A 26,496-nucleotide genomic window follows, 5' to 3' on the forward strand; every position below is an offset into this window, starting at 1 on the left:
ACGAACGTTTCATAAAAAGCTGAAGAAAATAATTTAAAAAAGAGACGAGTGAAACAACGGTGATGCTCGTCTCCAGATCAAATGTAAATGTGCTGCACTAAACACTTCAAAGTATAGAAATCACTGACGTAGAGAAAAAACTATTTGTTCAAAACACAATAAAAATATTGAGGCCTGCAGACGAGCATTTATGTGCATGAATATTAATTAATATACTTTTCATCAATTAAACCGAGTCGTGCTTTTGATTTGTGTGAATTGGTTAATAAGCTAATAGAGAAAATCAATATTATGAGAGCAAAGAACGGGCGCGTCATCGGGAGGAGAAACTGATGGACTACATCTGAACACAAACACACAAAGCGGCGCCGTGGGACACGCCGTCCTGTGTCCTGCGTGTCCCTCCTCAAGCGGTCTCCAGGGACCCGTTACTGTGGCAATGAGCGGGCCTCGGCGGTACGAGCGGGGCTGTATATCCTGAATAAAAAAAGTGTGTGCGTGCATGTTTGTGGGTGTGCGCGCGCATGCCGGCTGGGGGGCGGGAGGTGTCCGAGGAGGCCTTTAGAAAAGCCCTAATTGCCGTTCCTCTCCTCTCCCCGGCCGTCACACCTTCCTCTGCGCTAAGACTTTCCAGCCTCATCACACACACAGGAAACACAACACTAATTAGAGACAGCACAACCTCTCCTAATCACACTCTTACATGACTGTGACCAAAATGTCAGAATGTGCACGCAGGCGTGTTTGTGTGTGTGTGCGGTTTTAAAGCCGGGAACTGGGAGTCCATATATTCGTTTAGCAACGAGAGGTGGAAAAGCTCCAGCCTGGACCAGCCGAGCACAGACGCGAGGTAGAAGCAGCGTCCTCGAGGCTGTGTGCGTTTGTTTGGCACAGATGTGTGCGACTCCAACGGCGCCATACTAAATCTACACGTTTTCATTTACGCCGCGCTGCAGCGTCTCATAGTTAAACTACAGAGTATTTTCTCCACATATTTATTGATGAATGTGTGTTTTTGTGCGCGTGCACGCTCTGCACGCCCCCGTGCACGCTCTGCACACCCCGTGCACGCTCTGCACACCCCGTGCACGCTCTGCACACCCCGTGCACGCTCTGCACATCCCCGTGCACGCTCTGCACACAACAAAGAACCAAAAAAAAAGTGCTACCACTTATGGTGCACAAGCAAATTCTTCAGAGGAAACGCTGACCAGCAGATGAGCTGATTCGACGGTCCGTGCTGTTCAGAGGAAAACACTGAATGTACAACACGAGCGCATTGAAAGAGGAAAAAATGCTTATCGTTACATTTGGCACCCTGACAAACTACTGTACTTCTGAGAGATGCTACGAGAGAGACAGAGAGCTGGGGGAGAACGAGGGAGGGAGGGGAGTCAGAGAGATGTGGGGGGGGGGGGAGTGGACTGAAAAGAGTTCAGAGGAAAAACACTGAATCCATTCTGGTCAAGTGAAAAGTGAGCTCAGTGTAAATGTAGTTAACTCATTTACTGATGTGTGTGTGTGTGTGTGTGTGTCATACCCGTCTCATCTTCTGCAGTCTCCTTGGAGACAGGCTCTTGGTACTGGTTGGAGATCCTGGATAGACCATGATCCCCTCCTCTTCATCGTCCTGACGAAAAAGATGAATTTCGGTTACAAAACAGGCGTTAATATCGACGTCAACGAAGCCGGTCTGATGGCGCCTCACAGTAACGTTACATTAAAGGTTAGACGATCAGTCTCTGGCTGGTTTCCTCTGCGTGATACAGTTTCACACGTGGACACTTTGTGATGCAGGAAATACTTAAAGCACCAAATTAGTCGGGGAAAAAAGGATCACGAGCAAATACACGTAACTGCGATTAAAACTGATGAAAGTCTGCTTGTTCTTCAGTCTCAGAGCCAAAAACAAACTTTTCACTTCTACGAGTTTCAGTACGAGACAGATGGATACCTTCTCCCCTTGGTTACGACAACAACAACCATGGTAACCGCCTCCGACACATCGACATGCTCGTGCTTTTAGGGCCCCCGCTTGGGGTCGTGCAGCTGGCAGCGAAAGAAATCCGGTGCAGTTTGAATCGCATCACAAATTAATTTCTCTAAAAAGGAAACGTGTTTGAGAATCAAACGCTTCGCGCACCTCTGTTTGCCGCCGCCGCGCCCTCCCCTCCTGCCTCTCGCTTTCCCACTGACAGATCAAACTGCTATTGCCTTATCAAACCCATCAGGCTTATGGAAACATACACCTCGTTACATTAGCTTTGAGGAAATCACAGGCTCGCTGATGAAATATGCAGACAATAAAAAGAGAAAGAAGGGGCTGCGGCTCGGATGACATGACAGGCCATAGCCAGAGGGGCGCTGGTTAAAAATGTACAGCCCTGAACAAAGCGCTAAGCAGGCTTCAACAGTCATTAAAGGCCCCGACGTCAGAATCACACACTCCATGTAAAGCAGCTTTCCTGTCTGTTTCTATGAGGCAGGCGCGGATCCATCCGAGGGCCTCCGAACAAAACGATGTGTACGCGGGTGTGTTTGCACGCCCCTGACGGCGTGCGAAGGTCCGGTGCAGCTCACCCTTGCTTTAAGTATGCCCCTAAAGTCCCGGATACCCTTCTTAGCGTGAACCTTGGCCTAGGAGGGAAACACACACAGTAAGACACAGATTACACACAAAACATGTTGCATTAACATTCTGTTCAGGTTTCCTGTAACATCAAGAAACACTTTGATCCTCGTGGCAAAAAACATGCAGACAAGAGGCGGGATGAGAGAGCCTCGCACATCCAGGCGGGGCGCCCCGGCCACCCTACCGTACGCCACATAACAACACGCTCATCAAATATTTACTGGCTGTGAACAATCCTCCTGATTGTTCGCGACTCGTCAGCCAAGTTTGAAAACCTTTAAAACCTCTTTTTCTTCCAGGTTTGAATCCTTGTTGTGCACAAATGCAAAGCAGCACTTTACCTTTGACACGGCTGTGTTGAAGAGCGCTCCTCCTCTCTGTAACACACACGGAAACTGTCAGGGACACGCTCGGGGCAAACGCACAAACATTTAAAAGAACATTTGAATCAATTACTGCTGCAGCTGCAGAGACGCGCGCTTTATCGACTTTTCTGCAATCAGTCTGGCGACAAATGAGGCTCTCGTTAAACCACCGGGCGATCGCACCGATTGATCGGTTCAGATGTCACTCGCCACACGTTGGCCGCAGCACGACTTACACCTTAGCTACAACCTACAAAACAGCTGCTAACAGCGACGCATAAACACCAAACAGTATCAGCGAGCAGCGATAGACGACGGGGTTTTATTTAGAAGCAGCCTAAAACAGTGATAGAAAGGATCGTATGTGATTGATTCGTACTTTGAGTTCTGCACGCTGACATTATGGCATCCAGCATCTCTCGGCGCCTTTCTTCTTTGTCTCTCCGATTTGCTGCTTTTTTCCTTTGGCGTCTCGACTCTTTTCTCTCTGCTGGGTCTTTAGTGTAAGCACAAAGCGTCGGCTAAACGGCTAAACAGAGGAAATGGCAGGCAGCGCTTCAGAAGTTGGCAGAGGGAGAGGAGAAGAGGGGCCGAGGTGAAGGCCCCTCTTATAGATCCCTGTCAGTCAGGAAATATGAACTTTAACAAACCTTTGAAGAGCACTCTAGAGGATTAATTCAGCCTTAGCTGACGGCTTTGGGGGGGGGGTGAGTGAGAGAGGGAGAGGCCAAGGTTGTGGTGAGGTGGGGTGGGGGTGGGGGGGGCTGTGACAGAAATGAGAGAGCGAGACAGACGGATAAGAGAAGAGGAGGAAATGGCCAGAGAGAGATGAAGGCGGGAGAGACGCGTGTTCTCGGCGTGCTTCAGCGGAGTAACGCCCGTGTTTGCTGCCAGATCAACACGTCATGTCGGAGGACGTCTTGTCACGTCAAATCGCTTCCGTCTCCCTCCCCGTCCGTCTCCACTGTCCTGCTGCACGCGCCGCTTCACACGCGCCCGACTGCACTCGAGCTCGATCTGCGCGTTCAGGCGGCGCCTTCATTGCAAAGGCAACAGCGAGGCTTCAAACGCCAAGTCGCGCCTGTCATGCTTTCAATTAAGTAGAACTCGGGAATAATATATATAAAAATAAAAGCATTGGGAAAGGTATAGATAGATACAGCATGTTGTGTAAATACCTTTACAGTGTGCATCCACTGCTGGTAGGACCGGGAGTTACCTGACAGGACGCATAAAACACACGTGATTAATCATTCAGGGTTCAAGAGAAGCCTGGAAATACAGGAAGTGAAACATTGTTCTGCTTTTGGTAAAATAATGTTTTGTTTGTTCATTTATTTCAATCATGCAAACAATAAACAGCAACATTTAGCAAAGAGAAAAAGAGAAAAAAATACTAAACAACAAAGTTAACATCACATCATGATATTTTCTAGAGACATTCACTTAATTTCAACTTAATTGCTACAAAGTATCAAAGTATCAAAGTATCGAAAATGGATACTGTGTAGCATGGTGATATTTTGTTTGCTAATAATGTATGGATACAGGGACAGCAGAAATCGATATTTTGTTACAAAAAAGGTTTTTGTGCTCTGACTTCAGAGCATGTTGATCCTTTTTCTGAGCAAGAATCCTGACATTCCTTCACTGTCCAAATGTGTTTAACTTGTTTTTGGCAGCAATAAACATGACAGTTTACTTATTTTAATTTAAGACATGTTTTATTTTAATTAAGTTTAAAACTTTTTTATTTAATGTAAAATTATATTTTGTTTTAATTTACTTTCAAATTCTTCAGTTGCTGAAGGGGCTGCATAGTTTTCATAAACTGCATAGTTCAGAATAGCTATAATTGTACCAGATGGTTGATTCAGTTAAGTTGGACTAGACTGTAATACAAACCGTTCAGTTTGTCAACAATCAAACTGAAATGAGAGAAAGACTGAGTGTGAGACTTTGATATTAGAGAAAATGAATATTGATAAAGTTTACCTTTATGTACAGAATCTGAATATCGCAAAATATTTTTAAAAAATTGCAATAATATTGTATCGTGGGATGTATGGTGATTCCCACCTCTAATTTTCATGTCTTTATAGTTCAAGAAGATCATATTTTTTAACTCTTTTTGAACTTTTCTGTTTGGACGTTGCTTCAGTTCCACATTCAAACTGCTCCTCAGCTTCACTCCGTGCACACAAACACTGAAGCTTTTTCTTGCAGTACGAACCTTCACTTACAAAAACTTCTTTAAAAACAAACATACTCTGAATATTTCCTGGCACTTCCTTATTTTTTGCTTTGAATAGAATTTGTGCTGTTTGGAATATTTCAGACAGCGAGAACAGTGAGTTTGTACGATCCTGTAACCTGCAGTGTGGACGAGTACAAAGTGAATGTAGTTTTACAGTTGTTGCCTCAGACCTCTGCACAGTAGCTTAAGTGAGGTGAAACCAGTGAACAGCAGAACATGAAGGGATGTTCTGTCTAATACTTTGCCTTGTTTAGCACTAAGTTGAAGAGTTTTGGGCACAAAACTGACCCTACAATGTGCATACATAAGGAGCATTTAATTTCACAGACTGCTTCCTGTCACTTAAATAACTCCGGACTCAATCTAAAGTGACCCCTCTGACACATAACGTTCCAGTTTCTTATTAATATATCCTGATCTATGGAGTCAGCCTTTGTCAAGTCTATGGAGATTTTCTATAGTTCTCAGGCTCTCCTATCAGACCACAGTGTGGTCAGGGTCAGAGTTCACACTGAAAAGCTTAAAAGCACGACGGCAGCAACATCTGGATGGCACCGCTTCTTTTCTTCACCGTCTAAAATCTGTGTTGCTGTGATTATATGATCGAATCTGTCCTGCGAGACTTCGTTTGAACAGGAAACAATAAGCTTTGGTTTGCACTCTGCCAGGTTCACACGTGCGTTTTATTATCGGCCCCGAGAACAAACAACACTCAGGATGCGTGTGAAACGTTAAACCTGAGAACAGCAAAGAGCAACTGCAAGTCACGACATCAGTGTCACTTCTATAATAATCAGTGCGTTAATATTTAAAGTCCACATGGTTGCAGCTGCGATATCTTCCAGCCTCAAACAGAAACACTGAGTGAACATAATTTATCAGCATTTCAGTTTTAAGCACTTTGTTAAAAAATCTGAAAAGGCTTCGAATTATTTGTAGTTGAGCCGTCTCGCCTCGTTCTGTTCGCTGATACTTCCTGTGTGTTGCATTAAAATATGGCAAATAAAAATAATGCAGCTAATTGACAGACAAGTCCAGCAGTACTCACTCCCACAGAAGCCCCCCTCTGTGATCTCTTCTTCAAACACGTCAGTGAAGCCGCGGCCTGCGTTCAATTTGGCCAGCCGTCCGTCGATGAACTGCAACCATAAATTTAAACATGCTTATTAAAGGAGGGAGCCGGGGGAGGGGGGGGACGTGGACACACTCACACAGATACAAACACTCCAGCAGCCACAGAGGGGTGTTATTAATCCTACCTGACGGAAACTACATCCCAAGATTAGTTGGGCTGCAGGTAATAGGGATTTGGTAATGCGGAGCAGGTGAGGGATTAGAGCAGCAGACGACACGCTACACTCCGTCTGAGACATGAGGAAGTTTCATTTCCTCCCTTTGTAACGTGGCGAGCAGAGAAACTCGCACTCGTAAATATGGACTTAACAGCTAGACGGCGACGCGTTTCACGAGCGCAGGCGCGTAAATATGTTACGCAACCACAACGCAAACGTTTACAAACAAACTAAACATTTAAGATGAACAGAATAAACAAACAGCGTTCTTTAAAACGCATGAAAGTAAACTGAGTCTCCCAGACTGTGGCTGCAAAAACTGAGTTATACTTGTAATAGTTACAAAGACATCAAAGGCTTTGTTCCTTAATATTTTGGCCTATCAGAAGAATTGTGGTGAGCCAAGCAGCGCAGATTCTTATTAGCTCAATGTTTTATGGCTCCGTGTTTTTCTTTTTTAGGGGAAAGAAACTACAAATTACATTTTTAAAATATTGAACATGAAGAAAATCGTTATAGGAACATTGATGACTCACACACACACACACACACACGGTGTTCTGTTAACTTCATCCAACCAAACTGACCACAGGTTGGCGTTAGCTTGTAGTCCCATAGCTTATTTTATGATCAAACCTCTATTGTGACATCATCGGGTTAAACTTGGCAAGTCTGTGGATGTTAAAAAAAAGGAACGACACACACACACACACACACACACACATGTTAAGTCACTTTTAAATCTCCCAGCGCAGTTTTAACAAGTCTGCTAAGAGTTGTTAAAACTGTGTGAAAATGCAGAAAACACAACTTTGCACAGGTTTGATTTTCTTATCTCAAACTTAAATGGTTACATTTAAACTTCTTGTGTGGAGGGAAAAGTAACAATGTACCATTGTGCTTATTTAAATAAATAAATAAATGCATATAATAATATGCAAACATATATATGTGCATCTGCATTTAAAGCTGGAATTTTCACTAATTATTACCATTAATTAGTGACCAACACCTACTACCCTTCAAACAATGTTTAAGGATTTTAATAACATACGAGCACAGAGGCATCACGCTGCCGTTTGATTTCCAAGCGGTCCCGTTTCCACCCCTGAAAGTGTGGCCACAGTCTAACAACAGCAGAGGTTGTTCTCGGGTGCACGTCTTCAGGGACAGCCTGCTAACTAGCGACCGCCACGTCGACCCGCGCCCGCGGTCAGAAGAGCTGGAAACTCATCATTAGATCATTTTAATGAGAGGTGAGAGCGCCGCCTCCAACCGGTGCTCTGCTTCATGGCTGGCCCAATTAGCGCAGATAATCAACCCAAATCATCACCCAGCCAGAGCCTGCGCTTACGCTCCCCACCCCACCCACAGCCATATTACCTGCCTCATTGTGGGCCTTAATTAGACATTACTCATCAATGGCAGCCTGTGATCAACACACTCTCGCACACGTGCAAACCAGCACTTCAAATAAATACATTAAAAACAAAAAACAGTCATTCTGGTGTCCAAGCGCATGAGCATGTCCATAAACACACGGAGAGACAACAGAGCCTTTTCATACCGCCTTAAATAAGGGTGGTGGGGGATGGTTAAGGTTACAGATATAACCCAGGTTCTCTGATTAGCACGTCTCACTGCGGCTTACAGGAGCTCTGATACCTGCGTGTCATTTAGTGCGACTCATGCTAATCAGAGCGCTACATCCAAAATCTCTACAAGAGAGAAGCGTCGACACCGGGACGGGTGCTGTGCCAACTTATAAAACCTGATGGTGGTGGGGGGGAAGCTAGCTTCTGCTACTATAAGCCATGACAAATAACTGGCCACCTGATCCAGAACTATCCTGCCATCTGTGGTCTGGTTTGGGTCCTTGGACTGCAGGTTACTGGGACCTGAAAGCAGAGCCCAGGACATCCCCACCTGTGTGCAGAGCTGAGGCCTCTTTGGAAAGTAGAGTTTCAGTGCCTCATCATCATTGTGCTTCTCCTCACCGCTCTCTTTACATGGAGGTGTTGGAGGAAGAGTAAAGGAGGTCCTTTACTAATAGAATAGGACGCTGCGTTCTCTCCTGAAGATCCTGACTTAGCCTGTACGACCACTACTGTACGCAGGAAACATGTTATAACACAGCGATCAAGAATAAAGGAAGACTGTAGACGATGACGCGGCTTCACCAGCTGTCTCCATAATCTGGTCTAATAAAACATTTGAACGTTGTTTGAACTGAGCTAGAGATGGCACGATACCACTTTTTTATGTCAGATACAGATATCATAAATGTGGATATCTGCCGATACCGATATGAATCCGATATAGTGTGTTTTTTAATCAATAAAACTGTTTTTTTAATATTTTGCTGTTTTTTGTATAAGTTCATACTCAAGTTAAAAAACAAAACAAAACACTAAAGCTATTCTGTTATACCTGTATGTAAAAAACACACTGCACCCAAAATATTTCATAGTTCAGCAAAACTGATCAATCTAATAAACTTAAACCTGCTCCATCCTCCCTATTCTGGTATTTTAAAGAGTAAGCAACCTAACTAATAGGGCTCCCAGCAAAAAAAAAATAAAAAAATATATATATATAGGGAACCACCCCCCACCCCCCACCTCATGATGCTTAATTGACGTAATCAACTTTAATTTGATGCAGGGGGAAAAAAAATGCACAGAAATAAATTATTTTTCAAGAATAATTAAATAGATTCAACATCTTTCTTCAACAGAATTGCAGACTGCACAGATGGTTCCCAAAGGAAAAAGTAGCATAGCTTACTAGGGTATATTAGACTTAACAGTTACTATATACAGTAATGGACTTCTATACATTTTACACCAGATTAAAACTTTGGGTGTAAGATTCAGATAATTATTTATTAAAAGCTCGACATTTTAAATGAGAATAAGAAAGAAAAGTATGTCTTTGTTCCCCCTTTTCCCTGTTCATGCCCTATCGGCCCCCCTGGCTAAACTTTGCTAGATCCGCCCCTGCACAGTTACGTCAGCTGTAGAAAAAGATCCTGGTGTAGAAATAATATTAAATAAATTCTAACAACAGATTATCAAGGTTAAACGTGCTTTACAGACATTCAGAGATGAACTTACACACTTGCGTTACTTCTCTCCGGGAAAACTTCCTCGGAGATGAAATGCTGGTTTGGTAGCGACGCTACAAACACACACAGCCGCTCTATCACGTGACCACACTGCTCCAACGTGCTACGGTTATGAGCCGAGTTACGCCGTGTCGCAAGTTTTGTGAGGTGCTTTTTTGATATTTAATGGATCGGATTACATTTTTTATTTCTCTCCGATATCCGATCCAGTAATTTACGTCAGTATCGGACCGATACCGATACGTCATATTGGATCGGTCCATCTCTAATTTCTGCAGCTGTCAAACTAACATTTTATAACCTGCGTTCGGCTGGTAGGTAAGCCTGTCTGTGTGCGTTCACCTGCAAGGATATTTCAATGCTGTCCTCCGACCCAGGCGGGCCTGTCACACTCGCCCAACTGCAAAACACAATTCGTTGGTAAGCTAAGTGAGGAAAAGGAATGAAACAAAGACATTTTCCCAGGCAGCATAAATGGGTCGTTCTCTTGATGTACTGCTTCCCATGACATCATACTGTATTACTACTTGCTAGAACGGCGGTCCCCAACCCCCGGCCCACGGCCCGGTTCCCATCCGTGAGTCGTTTGGTACCGGGCAGCGAGAGTTGAGGCTCGGGTGTGAAATTTATTTATTTTTATTGTTATTTTTTAAATTGTTTTTATCGTTAACTCAGTTGTCCTGGGCCTTTTCCCGTTTGCTATGAATAAATCTTTTCTTTGGTACCAGTACTGGTTTTATTTTGTTGTATTTATCCACGGCACAAAAAAGGTTGGGGACCGCTGTGCTAAAGTACCTCTTGGCCTGTTGGTAGTTTTTATTTTTATTTTTGTTGGTAAAGCTAAAGCTAAAGCTAACCTTTGTAAGCAACAGCTTTGCTGCTTTAGGACAAAAGAAGTCGAGTCCCTGCTCACATGAGCACCGTCGTTGGCCTCATGGCGAGGTCACGTAGGATATTTTTAAATAGCGAGACAGTAATGGATTCTTCAAAAGAGAAAACCCCGACGGGCCCGAACGAGGGCCAGCTTTAATGAAGCTTTCAGTTACTCAGAATTCTGATTTCGCCAACATTTTGAAATCGAGTCGTTTACTTGTTCAAGACTCAAATAAACGTTGCTGCTGATTTAAAAACAAATCGAAGCCAAACTAAATATGTGAAGACAGACGAGTGAAAGTATGAAGAGATGATAGTGCTGCTGCAGCGACTCTAAATGTCTCTTCCCTCGTGCTCTCTCGGAGTACATATCAAGCCTGCTTATAGATATAAAAAAAGGACGCATGCAAATATTAGAAATATGAAAAAGCTGCATTTTGCATTTTTTCCTGTTGCCATTAAAATAATATTTACTCTCCAGTTTCCTGCAGCAGCTGTGATACACAATAAAGTGTGCTTTCTGCACTGCGAGGCTGCGACCGCACACAACGGATTAATTTATTACACACCATTCCTCGACAATCTTGTTCTTATCCACCAAGACTGATGCACAATAAATCACTGGAGTCCGAGTCCCAGTGAAACTGCACATGGCTTCGTTTTGTCAATAGGAGAAAGAGTTCATTGACTCGGCCTCTGCTGTGCGTGTAGGAGCTGAGGATGGTTGATAGGAAGCAGGTTAACGTTGACAGACCCCCCCCCCCCGCATTCTTTTGGATGATTTCTCCCACTTGCTGCTCGGAGCAGAGATGAGCTGGTGGACCGAGCAGACAGGAAACACTGCAGGAAACTGCGAGTTTGTACGAAGGTGAAAATGTGACATTTTAGAGGGGGGGGGTTAACTTTGTGTCTACTTATTTTAGGGTTGGTTCACTTAAGATTGGCCTCATGGCAGAATTTATTAACCAGAACAACAGCAGGTTTTTAGTAACATGAGGTAGTCCAGTTGTTATAATAAGATGCAACTATTAGCCTTAAACGTCATGTGACGCTGCAGGGTCTTTAGCTCCATAATTATACTGACAAACTCCTGAGTTTGCATGAATAACTCTGATCATTCGACTCGGCTGATTGCAGAACCAAAGAGCTGCTATGCAGTGAATTGAAACACTCCAAAAACACAAAGTACCTGCAGAAAAGCAATTTCCTGCTGAAGCGGTAACACCTCAAACTAAGGTAACACCTCAACATTACGCACATGTGTAATATGGTCTGTCAAGTCCAACAATGTGGTTTAAATTTGACTGCCGGCGTAATGTTGACGGTGTTAAAACCGCCCGTTTGGGTTGTTGTGCAGCTTCGTTCCGTTTGAGCGTCGAGACTGTTTGTTTACACCGACGAAGCCTAAAAACGGAAGCTAGGATTGGCCCGTGGTTCCCTCTGTCAACAATCAAAGTGTTCACCTCGGCCGGAGAAAAGGGAAAACAAACAGGAAGCAAAGTAATTAAAGAATGACTGTAATCCCTGCACATCTGTGGACGCTGATCCATTTGTTTAATAAAAGGGAGCAGTCCGAGTTTCTAACGTGCACTAACGAGAAGAAACGGGGAGGAGCTAAAGATGTATTGCGTTAAAACAAATAACGAGAGTCGTCGGGTAAGAATGAGCTGGGAAAATAAAAACCAACCATCTGCAGGACCACGGAAAACGAATGCGTGCACGTGTGTGGCCACGCCAGTCGAGTTTTGTTTGTGTGTTTCCGAGTGGATGTAGGTCACGGCCAGAGCAGCGCTCGGGTGAACCGCTGGCCTCTTTCACTTTAGTATCGAGAGGAGTGGAGGAGATAAGCTCGCCCCATCTCCTGCGCTGCAGAGGAGGAGGAGATAAGGGCCTGTTTCCCAATGCTACCGCTGAGGCGTGAGCCAGCCGGGAGGATGCTTTGAACCGCTGCTCGCTATCTGCTCTGCCTGGGAAAATTATAAAGCGAGTGTCCAGAGAAACAAAAGGTTGATTGAGGGCTGCTGTGCTGCGCTCTCGGGGGTAAATCGCGCTAGTATCGTGGGTCAGAGAGCGCAAAGAAAAATCCGAGGGGCGAGAGGAAATTTTCTTCGGTGCCAGAGGTGTCTTTCCACTCGTCTCTGCTAAGTTTAGTATTACTGAAGGGATTTTGGGGGGAAAAACATATTAAGTATACATGAGTGGTTTTTAAGGGAAACCACACATGAATAAAGGATACCTGCTCGCGCTCAGGCACACAAACACACAGCAAGTAAACACACACACCGCCCCGGCGGAGTTAACAAAACCTATACGAGGTGGATTTTAGATTTGATATGTGAGCAAATTAAAATTCTGCTCCCATATTTTGATTTTATAGACACGTGGATATGATATCTTTTTTGCTTTTTGTACACCAGATAAAACCGAGCGGAGAAACATTAAGATGTGCACTAAGAGATATCCACTGTAAACTGTTTCTGGAGGTCAGTAACCTCACATAATCCCAGGCCTCTCGCCTCTACGTTCCTGCAAATCCAGCTGACAATTTGCTGAGCGCGAGAGGAGCTACCAGGCAACTTTTATCTATGAAAACATAAACTTTCACCAACGGAAACAAGAAATATGCTCAAAAATAACCTGATGGAAGAGGTGAGATTAACCGACCACGTAAGCACTCACTCAGTGTGTGCATACAACAGCTGACGGTGCTGATCTGAGGACGACCAACGGCCCTCTTTTATAGAACAGAATGCAAATGTAGATAAAGATGTTACATTTTATTGTTACATTTTTTCCACTTCAGCACACACACACACACACACACACAGACACACACACACACAGACACACACACACACACACATACCTGTTTGAAGAGCTGCAGGTTGACAGCCATGGACAGGAAGTTCTTCATGGTGCTCGAACGATGGCTCACGAAGCTTTCTTCGCAGAACGTGATTGGCTCTCCCTGTTCAGAAAAACATTTTTCACTTAAAAACAACAAAACTCATTTTTGTTTGCACCGATCTGTTTTTGCACCAACGAAGCCGCAGGAAGCAGGACAGACGCGATATCCTTTTTTTTTAAGGCACCAGTTGTTGTTGTTTATGGGAGGATTCGTGTCACGCACATGATGTGTGGCATCGTTACACGCTGCATCTTTTAACCATCGAGTATTTCAGACGATTTCTTCATTAGTGAGCTGAAACCCAAACAGGAAGGAAGGAGGAAGACTGGAAGTTGGGGAAAAAACAAAAAAAAAGGAAAATTAGAAACTGCTCCCCTGGCAGTGCATACATGATCTCCCCTGGACCAGATACACGTCCCAGTAAACCCAACAGTGCTCCACACGAACACATTATTGCATTATTACCGTTTCTTACATCATGTCTGTGGGCCTGTGAGCTACAGACACGCAGGATGACAACAGAACCACTACAGGCCAATCGCGCGCTGCCTCACGGTCCTTTTCCAGTTCACGTTCTCTCATAATTAACATAATTCACACAGATTTCAACGATGCTCCAAATTCTTCTGAGGTAAAACAATGTGCTTTGTCTGTTCCAGGCTACGAGCACAGCGCGCCACATAAAAACAACTTAACAACGCTGGAGAATAACCCCATTTTCAGGGACTGGCGGAGGATACCAGTGGCCCAAATTACATCACGGGAATACAGCTCCACTTACATCACTAAAAGTTTTTACGGCATATTATCTTGTAAGAGTTGAAAGTGACTCGCGGTTTAATCAGCTACAGACCACACTGCAGCGTACAAAGCTGGATAGCATACCGAGAAGCTAACGGCTACTGAGGAAAAACAAAAATTCCCGAGTACACAGAGCTCAGTGTTCAAACTCGGACCTGCCGTGCACTACGAGCGCCGCTGCAGGGACAGTTCACTGATGTGTGTTTGCTGAGGTTGTGCGATTCATCACCTGGTTACACGAAAACAAAGCTGGTGAGAAATTTCGACTTGGCTACATTTGCCAGCAGGAAGGTGATGTGCATCTCCTCCGTGGTTGCACCGCGGCTTTGCTTTGGCTTTGCTGTGGTAGAAAGAAAACCGTTCCTGGCTGCTTTACTGGTTTTATTTTTCATGCTGACAGTTGTTCTTTTTTAACTGGCTTGAGAGTGAGCGAGAAGCATTTAGCTGCCTATATTTAATGTAAGGTGGACGCACAGAGAACAGATTTCTCCATACTGGGGAAGGACGAACATGTTTTTATTTTAAAGTTTTATCTGCACCGTTACAGGAGGAGCACAACAATCATTTTAGCTATTTTAAGAGAGTCATTACACTGAACCACAAAGCATCCAGGTTACAGAGGAAAACAGTTTGATGATTGCCTGCTGTTTGTTCACATGGTGAACTTTTCCCGTACAGCAGAAAAATAACAAACATCGACTTGACGTGATTTTACCACATCACAGGGTTCAATGCATGTCTTTATCCTGTCTTCCTTCTCTCACCCCAACCAATCACAGCAGATGGCCCCGCCCCTCCCTGAGCCTGGTTCTGCTGGAGGTTTCTTCCTGTTAAAAGGGAGTTTTTCCTTCCCACTGTCGCCAAAGTGCTGCTCATAGGGGGTCATATGATTGTTGGGTTTTCTCTGTATGTAGTAGGGCTGTCACGATTAGTCGTCTAGTCACAATTACGTCGACTATCAAAATCGTCGACGACTGATTTAATAGTCGACGCGTTGTTTGAAGCTTTGTAAGATCACAAAAGACGCAGGAATAAGTAGTAGGATTTAAGAGTGTAATAACGGACTGAAACAGAAGATGGCAGCACTGCATGTACAAGGATGCCAGCTGCCGTTAAACCCCGAAGAAGAAGAAGCTGTGTCCCAGAATTCATAGCGCAGCCCAGCTCAGTTTCCAACAATGGCGGCAGCTAGTTAGTTTTAATATTACTCTTATTATTCTTTCTGGGTCACAAAATAAACGTTTAACATATTTTCAGGTGAGAATGTAGCTGTGTAAACCTCAAATATCTGCTCAGTTTATCAAGACACCACATATTTTCAAAAGCGCTCCGACGTTTTCGGAGACTTCTGTTACCCACTAGCTCGATAGTTAGCCGGGGGCTAGGCTAACTAGAGCCGTGAGAACACCGGACTCCCGGCTAATCGTTTTCAAACCCACCGCTGTCTTTCACTACTCAGGTTAAACATGATATATAAGTCACTTAGATAACTTCAAAATGTTATTGTTTGGTTTTTTCAGTATTTTATTTGTTCCTGAGTAAATCGGCTGAGTTTATTAAACTCCACCAAAACAATCTGCACATTTAATGAAAATTGAATAAACTATCATCTTGTCTTTATTTTTAGTTAGCACATACCTTAAACACTTCAAGCTGTAAGCTAATGATAGTTATATAAGAGCAGATGCTGCTGGTGCAATAAGCTGTAGCTTTATGTCCAATGGATGATGATCTGATTAGTCGACTAATCGCAAAAATAATCGGTGACTAGTCGACTATCAAAATAATCCTTTGTGGCAGCCCTAGTATGTATTATTGTAGGATCTACTGTACAATATAAAGCACCTTGAGGTGACTGTTGTTGGGATTTGGTGTATAAATAAAATTGAATTGAATTGAATTTCAAAATATGCAAAATGCAGAGGATGAGCCAACAATAAAAAACGATGAAGATTCTTTCAGACAGACGATGATGTATCGGTCAGGCTTCATGCTTTAATGCGCAGTCTTTATTTAAAATGGAAACATTTTATTGCATGTTCTGGATGCTTCCATCTCATGCTGGCTTATATCTGTGCAGACACTTTGCATACAAAGATGCAAACTTTTGAGCAAACTGTAACTTTCTGAGATTATGCACTGAGAAGGTTTCTGTGTCTAAAATAATCGTCACCACATTTAAACATGCGATTGCACCTCAACCACACTTATCCACAGCTTCACATCTGGCTGGATGATCTGAACTGGTTACACGTGTTGTTTAGTCAAACCTGAGCGAATAGGACCGACCGCACCGGCTATGAGGTACGCACACCCGCCTACCCAGCCTGGCCTCACCGACGGTGGTAAAAACCGATTTGCTATTTCGGGTTCTTTTGTCAGACACCTGTGTTACTCCGAGCTAGCGAGAAGCACCTGGGGAGCTCTAACGTGAGCCGAAACCGGCGATCTGCCCGTATAATCAGCTGATTGCTTTTCGACACATTATCATTTTCGAGTTTTGTTTCATTTACAACCCAGCGAGACTCTCACCGAGCATCCACACCCCTCCTTCTGTCGAGGCATATGGGTCTGTGAACTACAGAGCGCCTCAGCTCTCTCCGGGAAGATCTTTCCTTCAGAACGACGAGCAGAGCGATACTCCCCAAATTTTGGGACACGGAGTAGAGATCTTCTTTATTAAATCACAAGTGTAGTTTGTGCATGTATGTTAACTCCAAAGCTTCTACACAGATCCTAAAAGTCTAAAAGAAAACAGTGTGAACGTGAGCGAACTGAGAAATGGCCGCGCGATGCGCTCGCACGCACAAACACACCGAGTCTCGGCGCCTGTGTCAGAGGGGAGGCAGTTTGTTCGTATACAGCCTGTATACAAAGAAAAGAGAGACAGCATCAATAATGTAGCATCTTGACTCCGGGAGTCCACAAAGTCCAATTAATCTCAAAGCCAGAGGAACAAAGGCTTTGCTATCTGACAAACAGGACATGGTGTAGTTTGCTGTGCTCTGATTCAGACTTGATAAGCAGAAAAGATCTAGAAAAGAAATGTTAGGGGGCTTAGCAAAGGCGAGTTAAACACCAAAGGTGGCTAAAAGAGATCTTCAAAGGGAACGTCCCGACTCTTTTCGGCTCCTCTGACATTTCACCGTCTCAGACAAGCCCACCTTAGCTCCTCGCTCTGACTGAAAACACACCTTTCACTTCGAGTCGAAACAGATTAAATTTGACTCTGTTCAGCCAAACTGAAAATGCTGCTGTGTGCTGCGCATGCTTAGGAGAAAATACACCGGCCCATGTGCATCATTGCATATGAATGTACTGTTTATAAACGCACGGTACCGGTCTGTGAGTCGTTTGGTCCCGGACCGTGAGAGTTGAGCCTCGGGTGTTTTTATCGTTAACTCTGTTGTGTTATAAATAAATCTTCTTTTTTGGTAGCGGTACTGGTTTTATTTTGTTGTATTTATCCGCGCCACCTTAAAGGTCGGTCCGTGGCACAAAAAAGGCTGGGCACCGCTGGTTTATAAGGTTGGGAAACCTGCAGTCAGCTGACCCTGAAGGAGTCACAACGTTTCTCCCAGCATGTGATGATTTCCACAGATTTTGCACATATACACTCGGACACCGTACTCTTCACATTAGCTGTGATTTTTACACCACAAAAGTTAAATAAAAGCGTCGCTCATTGTTTGAGCGACTCTTTACACACATTCAGTGGCTCTCAGTGATGAACATGGTGATTAATGACGTCCTTACAGGTTTATATCTGAGAGCGTCTCTGTAGGATCCAAACAGAGCGGCCTGCGCTCTCAGGAAGGCCCTCGCCACACCACTTCCCGTCGCTGTCGACTGCTTCTTCAGCTTGCTCTTCAGCGAGGACACCTGATGGAAAAGAAAGAGAGAGAGGTGGTGGGGGGAGAGATGGAGGGGTAAAAGTTAAATTATCACCTCTGAAATTGGTGGAAGAAACAGCTAGCCCATTCTGGGTGTGAAGTATCACATTTGCAGGTCATCTCAAAGAAGGGAAAGGAAAGAAAGGGAGAAGCTTCAGCCTTTCCACCGATCTGTTGTGCTGCTGGGAGCACCTGCTGCTTTGCTAATTGAGCGGAGCACGGGGGCGGCGAGGAGGAGGGGACATCGGCGAGGAAATGGAAACTCGCATTCTTGATTTTCCTCTCTCACCCTCTCCTTCTCCATACTGCTCTTCACCCCCTCCCTCCCTCCGCCACCCATCACCTTCTTGCTTTTTTCGCCATCTCTCCCTCCTGCTTCCCCCTCCCCTCTTGGCTCTGCTGGACTCCCTCTAGAAGAGGATTCTTGACATAAAGCGTCTTTAATTATTTTCCCCTCTCCTGGCTCTGTCTCCAGGACTCCAGGCGAGAGTGGAGGAGCAGCAGGCCTGAGCTTGTTTTAGGATGACAAAAGATTCACCCCGGCCACCGGGCCCTGGGGAGTCTGGGAAGGAAGTTGTCAAGAGGCTCTCCTCACCTGCTCAGCAGTAGTCTGTGTTGTGGCAGTGCGAGGAGGAGGCAGAGATGGCGAGGCACTGCTCCTCTCTGTGTGGGCTGTGCCAGCCTAGCACAGAAGCACAATGTTTGATCGGGTTGTGCAGGAAGTCTAGATTACTCTAACACAGTGGGCTGGTAGCGCTGGCTTTGAATCCCAATTGCAAAAGGAAAACATTACGTTTAACCTTCAACCTCAATTAGCGAGAAATGGATCGAGTGCACCTCCAAACTTTGCATTGTTTCAGTCTATTCGACACCAGCGTAAAACAGGTTGAAATACCACCTGCCAACTGGGACAGAAACTGGGAGTCCACAATGACCACCAAGAAAAGGGAAAATTCCCGTTTGAATTAATCTAACGTAGAGTCAAGTGTTGTTCCTGTTACTCTCATCCATCACATCACCGCATGCACTCTGTTTATTTGCACATTTTTACTGTAAATGACGGTGGCCCTGAGAGGCCAAACGGACTGCAACTTAAGAAAACACCAGCAATAAGAAAAACGCTGCAAAAGCACACAAAACACAACGGAAATGGAAAAAAGTTATTTCCAAAAGCACAAGTGTTTCTGGGGAAACAATAACCCGACGGACCAGTTGCAGGAACCAAAACATGCTAAGAATTGCTCTGAGAGACACTTAAACCAAGTGGAGGATCTGTCGGTTTTGTGAGGTGAGAGGTGTGTTAGCCTAACTAAAAATCACGAGATTAAAACACACTTACCTAGCATGTTTTGGTTCCTGCAACTGGTCCGTCGGGTTATTGTCTCCCCAGAAACACTTCCCTTGTGCTTTCGGAAATCTGTTTCCTATTTCCGTTGTGTTTCGTGTGCTTTTGCAGCGTTTGGCTGTATCCCAATTCAGGGTCTGCAGCCTTAAAGTACGCAGCCTCAATGATCCTCAAGGGCCGCGTACTTAAAGACCGCTAAGGCCGGAAGTGCGAGGCTTGTGAAATGGGACGGTCTAGCCTCCGTTGCGCTGCCCAGGTTGCCTAGCAACCATGATACTAACAGCTGGAAACGTTTCATACAGCTTTGTTTGACAGAAATGAAGGAGAAAATCTTTTGTTTGTTTGTTTCTACATGAGCTTTGATCATTCTCTGTAAGATTAAGCTCAGCTATTGAACGGCGTATATTTTAAAGGCTTTAAAACCAAGTTAGTACAAACGTCACTAATGTCACATAACTTTGCCGACATGTAATGTTTTAATGTTATCCATTATTAAACATTTGCACATAAATAAGTGACATAATATTCAGTACTTACTTAAAGTTTACTCTTCGAGCGCCCCTCATCCGCCGTTTTTTTCGGCAAAATTATCCACACCCACCGCCGCGCTATGCATTCTGGGATATGTTGGGCCACGAAGTCTACACCGCCACAGCCTTAAAATTCAGGGAAATGAAGGACGCATTTGAGGGCCGCATTTCGAGCAGCCTTTGAATTGGGACAGCCTTCGTCGTGTCGCGGCGACGTAATCGGCCTTAAAATGCGGCCTTTAAGGCTGCAGACCCTGAATTGGATACAGCCTTTAACACACTTACCTAGCATGTTTTGGTTCCTGCAACTGGTCCGTCGGGTTATTGTCTCCCCAGAAACACTTCCCTTGTGCTTTCGGAAATCTGTGTTTCCTATTTCCGTTGTGTTTTGTGTGCTTTAGCGGCTGGTGTTTTTTTAAGTTGCAGTCCGTTTGGCCTCTCAGGGCCACCGTAGTAAATTACTAAATTTAAAATCTGTAAATTTTGTAAATTTCCTTATTGTAATTTAACGGTCGGGCTTTGCAATAAGCATTTCACCACATGTCGTACTGTGTATGTGTGTGAGACGAATAAAATTTGAGTATCTGCAGCGAAAAAGTCGAAGCGATGAAAGCAGAAAAACATCTGACCGCATGTTTGCAGCAAATATGATAAAGTGCTGATCTGGTCTGTGGTCGCGTACATCGCGCCGCGGCGTTGGGGGGATTTTGTCATCTGGCTTCTGCAATTAGCCGATCTGGGAAACTTCAGGGAGGAGAAGCAAAGTGTTAGCACAGCTCACACGGAGGACACGCGGGGAGAGGCAGAAAGAAAGGCAGCCGGAGAGTGTGGCAGTCTTAAACTGGGACAAAGACAAAATGAACAGTGTTGATTTGGCTCCCCTGGGCTTCCTCACTCTCCACAGCGTCCCCGTGCTGCCATCGCAAATGCTCCCAGGCATCAAACAGAAGTTTATCACGGTTAAATTAACAAGTGTCATCTCCATATCCACTCATTGTGCTAAATGCTTTTATGTTTATGTAAAGCCCTTTTTGGAATTAATATTTAATGTTTATGTGCATTTTCACTGTTTTCCCCCTTCCTCGCAAATCATTAAACTGCCCCCCCTCTCCTTTTTGGAGGGGGGGAGAATCAAAGCGAACACAATGTCAGTCTACGAGGGGGAGGCTTACCCCCGAAGACTGTCAGAGGAGCCGGGATAGTGAGTTTACTGTGCGCACTGCAGCTTTGAACGGGTGAGAGCGCCGCGAACACTTTTTAATGAGGTGGGGACACAATCACTGTTTTGTTTTTTTACTTCCCGGCGTTTGAAAAACGGGCGATAAAGCGAAGAGTTGCAAGTTTCACCTTGGTTCACGGGAAGAGCTCAAATATCCTCCTTCGGTCACACGTAGCGATTAATTAAATTGCCAGATATTACAAATCAAATAGAGCCGTCGCGTGTTTTGTTAATAGAAATGAAAACGCGCCTCGCACAGGAACAGAAAAGAAATAAATAAAACCAACGTGTACGTCGTAATTGGGTTTTGAATATGGCGCCTACGCCACAATCATCAGGTGTGCCTCGGCGGTAATGGCTCTGTCAAACTAATTAACTTCTGCAGTTTGAGTGAAGCTAACGAGATGCGTACAGGCATCAGAGGAAGGCCAGGCGCTACAGGTGATAACCCTATTTGGCAGTGACATTTTTTAGTGTAAAGTCACAGTGGCGGTGATGAGATCAAAGGCAGAGAGTCCCCCATTGGGTCCAATTAGAACTATAGCATTGTACAGGGAAGGGGTGGCAGGGGGAGAGAGGGGAGTGGGTGGTTGTCGGAGAGAGACGCAGAGACAGAGAGAGGGGAAAACTGTTGAGTTATGATATTCATAATCTATGCAGAGAGGCCTTTCCAGTACAGGTCTTCTCCCCATAGCTGTGATCTTTTCAATTTACATCAAGGGAAGATGGTCGGGGATGAAAGCGGGGCATCCAGGCGCTCGGCCCCCAGAGGGCAGACACGGGGCCTCATTAAGGCCCGGCCCAGCCAGCCCCAAACAGGATTTGAAGTGCGTCACATAAAGAGCACGGGGTCAAAGGTCAGACATAGAACAGATCTCCATTTAACTCTCCAGCTGGAGATGGTAATTAGCAGGTGCAATGATGATCCCTGCCTGAATGTAAGGGATGATACCTCTGTAGGTGACACCAGGCATCTGTGTGAACGCGTGCGGATGTCTGCGCTCACGCCGCCGAGCATCAATCGAGGGCCTCGCCTCGCACTGCTGTGCACGTGTGCACGAGAATTTTTAAAAAAGCAAACTTAGCATGTGATTTCCTGTTTTGTAAAGTGACACAGAATCAGGTGATGATGAGGCGCACAAACGTTCACTTTTAATAAACAAAAGGAGACGAAAAAACATCTGCAAACGAGCTCGATTATATACAGATGTGTCGAATTTCACTTTAAATTTTTACTCGGGCATTACAAAAAAAAAAAAAAGAGTCTCAAATAACGACCCTGATGCTTCTGTTGTTTTAAAAGAACGAATAAAAAGTTGGATTTTCTTCTCACAAAAAAGGAATGTTTTGTTTAAGAATCTGTCCAGGGAAAGAAAGCCATGGGGACGCAATTAAAGAACTACAAAGAAAAAAATAGTTATGAAAATCTCCCACTTTCTTTTGATGTGCTGCAGTCTGAACTGTACACACACAAATCTGAACAAAGACACACACACACACACACACACACACACACACACACACACACACACACACACACAAAGAGAACGCAACTTGGAATCTGTGAGAAATCCTTCATTCTTTCAATTAAAGATAAATATTAGATATCTTTTAAACCGTAAAATGAAAATTAAGCATAAAAATGCAGAACAAAGACAAATCTACACAAATATAATCGATACGAGTTTTAGGTTTGACTGCAAGAAATTATTATTTTTAAATCAGTAAAGCAGTGGAAGAAAAAACGAAAGAATAAAGTATTCAGAGCGTTGCAATACATTAGTCAGGCGAAATGAGAAAGGGTGAGAAAGCAAAGGGAGGAAGCAGCGTGTGTGTGTGTGTGTGTTTTAATAGGGCTATCTCATTGCCATGAGATTCTGCCCGGTGTGGGGTTACTTTGTCAAGCTGACCTCTTATAGCAGCTGAGCGGCTGAGTTTTGCATACATAATTAACTACAGCTAAATGTCATCCCTCACTTCAATAACTAACGCAGTGGGTGATGCTGCTCTCCCTTTTTGACTTCTAATCCAGAGCGAAGCGCCGGCAGACCGACTACGTGAAAATGAAGTGCAGCTTTTTAAACTCCACGCGAGTCAATGAAGGGCTGCTCGCGCTGCGGCGCCGCAGAAACACAAATCACAACCTGGAAAACGAGGCTTTAAATGAGCGCAGCCGGACGTTTGCAGCCGGTGCAAACAGGACATCAGATACTTTGCTTGGAGCTTGTTATGATGTGCTGCAGATTCCAGGACTGTTTCTGGTAAAGTGCAGCGTGTAGCCGGGGTGGAGCGACTGCATTCCCGGCGCTGAGCTACCACGCAGTTGCAGCACAGCATGTGAGGGCAGCTTTGCTTTAAGTGAAGCAAACTTGACTTATTCTGAAGTGAAAATGGACAAAATGTGAGCAGAAAGTTTACTCCAAACTACACGACAAACGTTCCTCCGGCGTGCGGGTGTCTCAGTGCGAGCGTCGCCTGCTGTCGTCGGCCGCGCTCCGCTCTACACGATGACGTAGATGTTGTTTTCTGGAAAATGTCAGAAACCGAACGCCAAATTAAAGCCGCGACGTTTGATTAAGTGCGCCAGGTGATCTCAGGAGAGGCGCGCAGACGCAGCCTCAACCCCCTCGTTCATTTGTAAACCTCCAAATGTAGGCTTGAAATACAGGAAGTAGGAGTGTACGCTGTAAATCCCCCCCTTGATTGGGAATACAAATGATCAAATGTGCGAAGGCTAGGTGCGTACGGGTACGCGGTGTCAGCAAAGTAGCGAGAGGCAGAGAGGAGGAGAAGAGAAGGAATTAGGCTGTGATGTGAGAGGGAGCATCTGAAAATAAAGATGTGAGCTGCATTGTAGCAGCTCACCTTGAATACGCCGCACAGAAAGAATAATACATGAAAACAAAAAAAGTCTTCCATCATTGGTTTGAGATCAACTGCCGGGATCAAATAACAATCCGATTCAGACGAGCGATGTTTGTTTTCCGAATTAACAGACTCCTAATTTGCTATTCTTGGATACTTTTAATGACTGCTGGAGTAAACAGCTCCGCAACCAAAAGCCAATTATAACTTTATCAGCACAATCTCTGCTGAAGCATCGCGGAGAAGGAAACACAAATACCTTGATCTTCCAGGGAAAACTACAGCTTCTTTTTTATTTGTTTTTATCGACGATTCCTTTTCAGTAAGCTTGTCAACACGTTGCTTTTACTGACACGAGCGCAGCCTGTTCTGAGATCAACATTAATGTATAAAAAGTATCCAAACTTTTGGTTAAAGCAACTCTAAATAATGCAAAATCCTGCCACAACACTGTAGGCTCTATTTGTCTAATAATATCAGGCCTTTTATTTAAAAACAACACACAGCTTTGCTGTGGACCGCCATGCTCCAAATATTCCTCACGTTCCAAATAAAAACAAAAAAGACAAATTAATTCTGAGTCTTTGATTAATGTGACGTTTCCAATTTAAAAACAATAAAAATCACGAGTTCCCCTCAAACGTCGGCGGCATCCTTACCAATTACTCTCAGTCAGATCTTCTCGCTGCTCAACGGAACCGCTACTGGCGTGGTAGCGTTCGTAATAGTCAATAAATCTAAAATATTATGTGTGAAATTGCGGGAAAAGACCATTAAGGGGGCGGAGCTGGAGCAGGGGTCCCGTCTGAAAGGGAGACACTAATTCGGGACAACTGTGAACTCTGAACCCGCTAAAAGCGCGGCCACTGGTCAGCAGATCCTCGTAATGGAGTCCACATGTGCTCGCAGCCCGCGCCGCCGCAATTAAACGGATCTCCAAAGGTTTCCTTAAATCAACATCGGGGTGTTTTTAGTCGAAGGAGTGCCCGTGGCCTTTGGATCCATTCGATGCTTTTATATATTCACACAAAGTGAACGCCCGAGCGTTACAGCGAGGAGCGCAGAGAAACCAGGAGCGCCGTCGTAGCTCGGCAGCTCAGCAGAGAATCACTCAGCATTAATCAAGATTTCAGGCCTCACTTTGACAAACGGCACAATGCCTCCTTTTGTGTAAACACAAACATCAAATGCCATGTGGCGTGTCCTCATCACTAACAAGCAAACTAACAAGAGACCTGGAATTCCACTCAATTAGTACCTGCTCGCTTTGTTATTAATCCGCTAACCTCCGAGAAAAGATGAGAGGAGACAGGAGGGGGGAAAACGAACGGGAATAAAAACAACAACAATTTGTTACGATAAATATATTAATGCCAGCAAAGTTTCCGTTTCAGGTGGTGTAATTCGACGTGATGTGCAGGCTATGTTCTGTCATTAGTCAGGAAAAATGGCGAGTGGGGATCAAAGCGAAAAAGCCTCCGAGCCTGCCACTTAATTTATCACACGGCAAAGACAAAGGCTTCTCTCTGCGCTTCTGTCGCTTTCAAAAGCCCCGACTCGTTTTTATGACAAACTCAGTTTGCAATTTAATTTAGGGAGTCGGTCCCTGGGTGCAGAGAAGTGAGAAGTGAGAAGAAGGTAGCCAGACAGGCGGAGACGCATGAGAAGCAAACAGCGGCTGCGGGAAACGTCCAGGCAGGCGGGAAGCGCTGCGAGGGAGGGAGACAAGAAGGCAGACAGGTGCCATGAAACTCGAGCAGTCAGGCAAACGGGCGAGAGAGCTGGCAGGAAGTGTGAAAGAGATCGGTGCACACAGTAAAGAGGCATTCACACACGCTAGCAGGCTGAGCAGCGCTAAAGCAGCAGAAGCAGGGAAGTGTGGGAGTGCGAGCAGGGCGTGAGTCTGCTGGGCAGTGGATGAAATCATGTCCCGCTGCTGGGACAGGAGTCCCGTAGGCGGTGCGACCCGAGTATATACTGTTAGCGGCGTGGGTAATAGAGCGTCCGCAGCCTCACGGCGGAGCTTTAAACACACGGTGAAGAAGAGCTAAACAAACACAAAGACCGGTGTGTGCGAGTGACCCCGACGCCACGGTGATGCTTCCCGTAGCACTGACCGGCGTCGGCGTTAATTAAAGAGACGACGCGCTGGCAGGTGGCTTCGCTGCCCACTCTGGTAATTGGCCCCTTTCTTCCCACTCTCTCCCCCCACAAAATCACCCATCTCTGCCTTTTCTTTCCTCTGCCTCGTCCCCTCCTCCTCAGAAACGTGCCAGTGGGCAGGCGGGAACGCGAGACTTTGTGAAATAATGATTAGAATGGATGGAGATGAAGGGAAGGGAGTTTCACATTTTCCCACAAGCCTCTGATGGTCGGGGAATGCTGTTTG

The 26,496-nt window shown here is 45.0% G+C and overlaps 1 protein-coding gene across 2 annotated transcripts in view; it reads right to left on the reverse strand.

The window, feature by feature from the left end:
- Positions 1–26,496, reverse strand: part of dennd1b (DENN/MADD domain containing 1B) — a 103,345-nt gene that overhangs the window by 10,240 nt on the left and 66,609 nt on the right. For both annotated transcript variants that reach the window (XM_087830461.1, XM_087830460.1), the window contains 7 exons: positions 18,012–18,137; positions 13,413–13,514; positions 6,303–6,393; positions 4,176–4,216; positions 2,974–3,009; positions 2,581–2,637; positions 1,541–1,630 (listed from right to left, as the gene is read on the reverse strand). In XM_087830461.1, coding sequence (XP_087686587.1) covers positions 1,541–1,630; positions 2,581–2,637; positions 2,974–3,009; positions 4,176–4,216; positions 6,303–6,393; positions 13,413–13,514; positions 18,012–18,137 — 543 coding nt within the window. The remainder of the gene's footprint in view (positions 1–1,540; positions 1,631–2,580; positions 2,638–2,973; positions 3,010–4,175; positions 4,217–6,302; positions 6,394–13,412; positions 13,515–18,011; positions 18,138–26,496) is intronic.

The sequence above is a fragment of the Neolamprologus brichardi genome, chromosome 17, assembly GCF_056152115.1.
Source record: "Neolamprologus brichardi isolate AB-2024 chromosome 17, ASM5615211v1, whole genome shotgun sequence".
Classification (NCBI taxonomy): Eukaryota; Metazoa; Chordata; class Actinopteri; order Cichliformes; family Cichlidae; genus Neolamprologus; species Neolamprologus brichardi.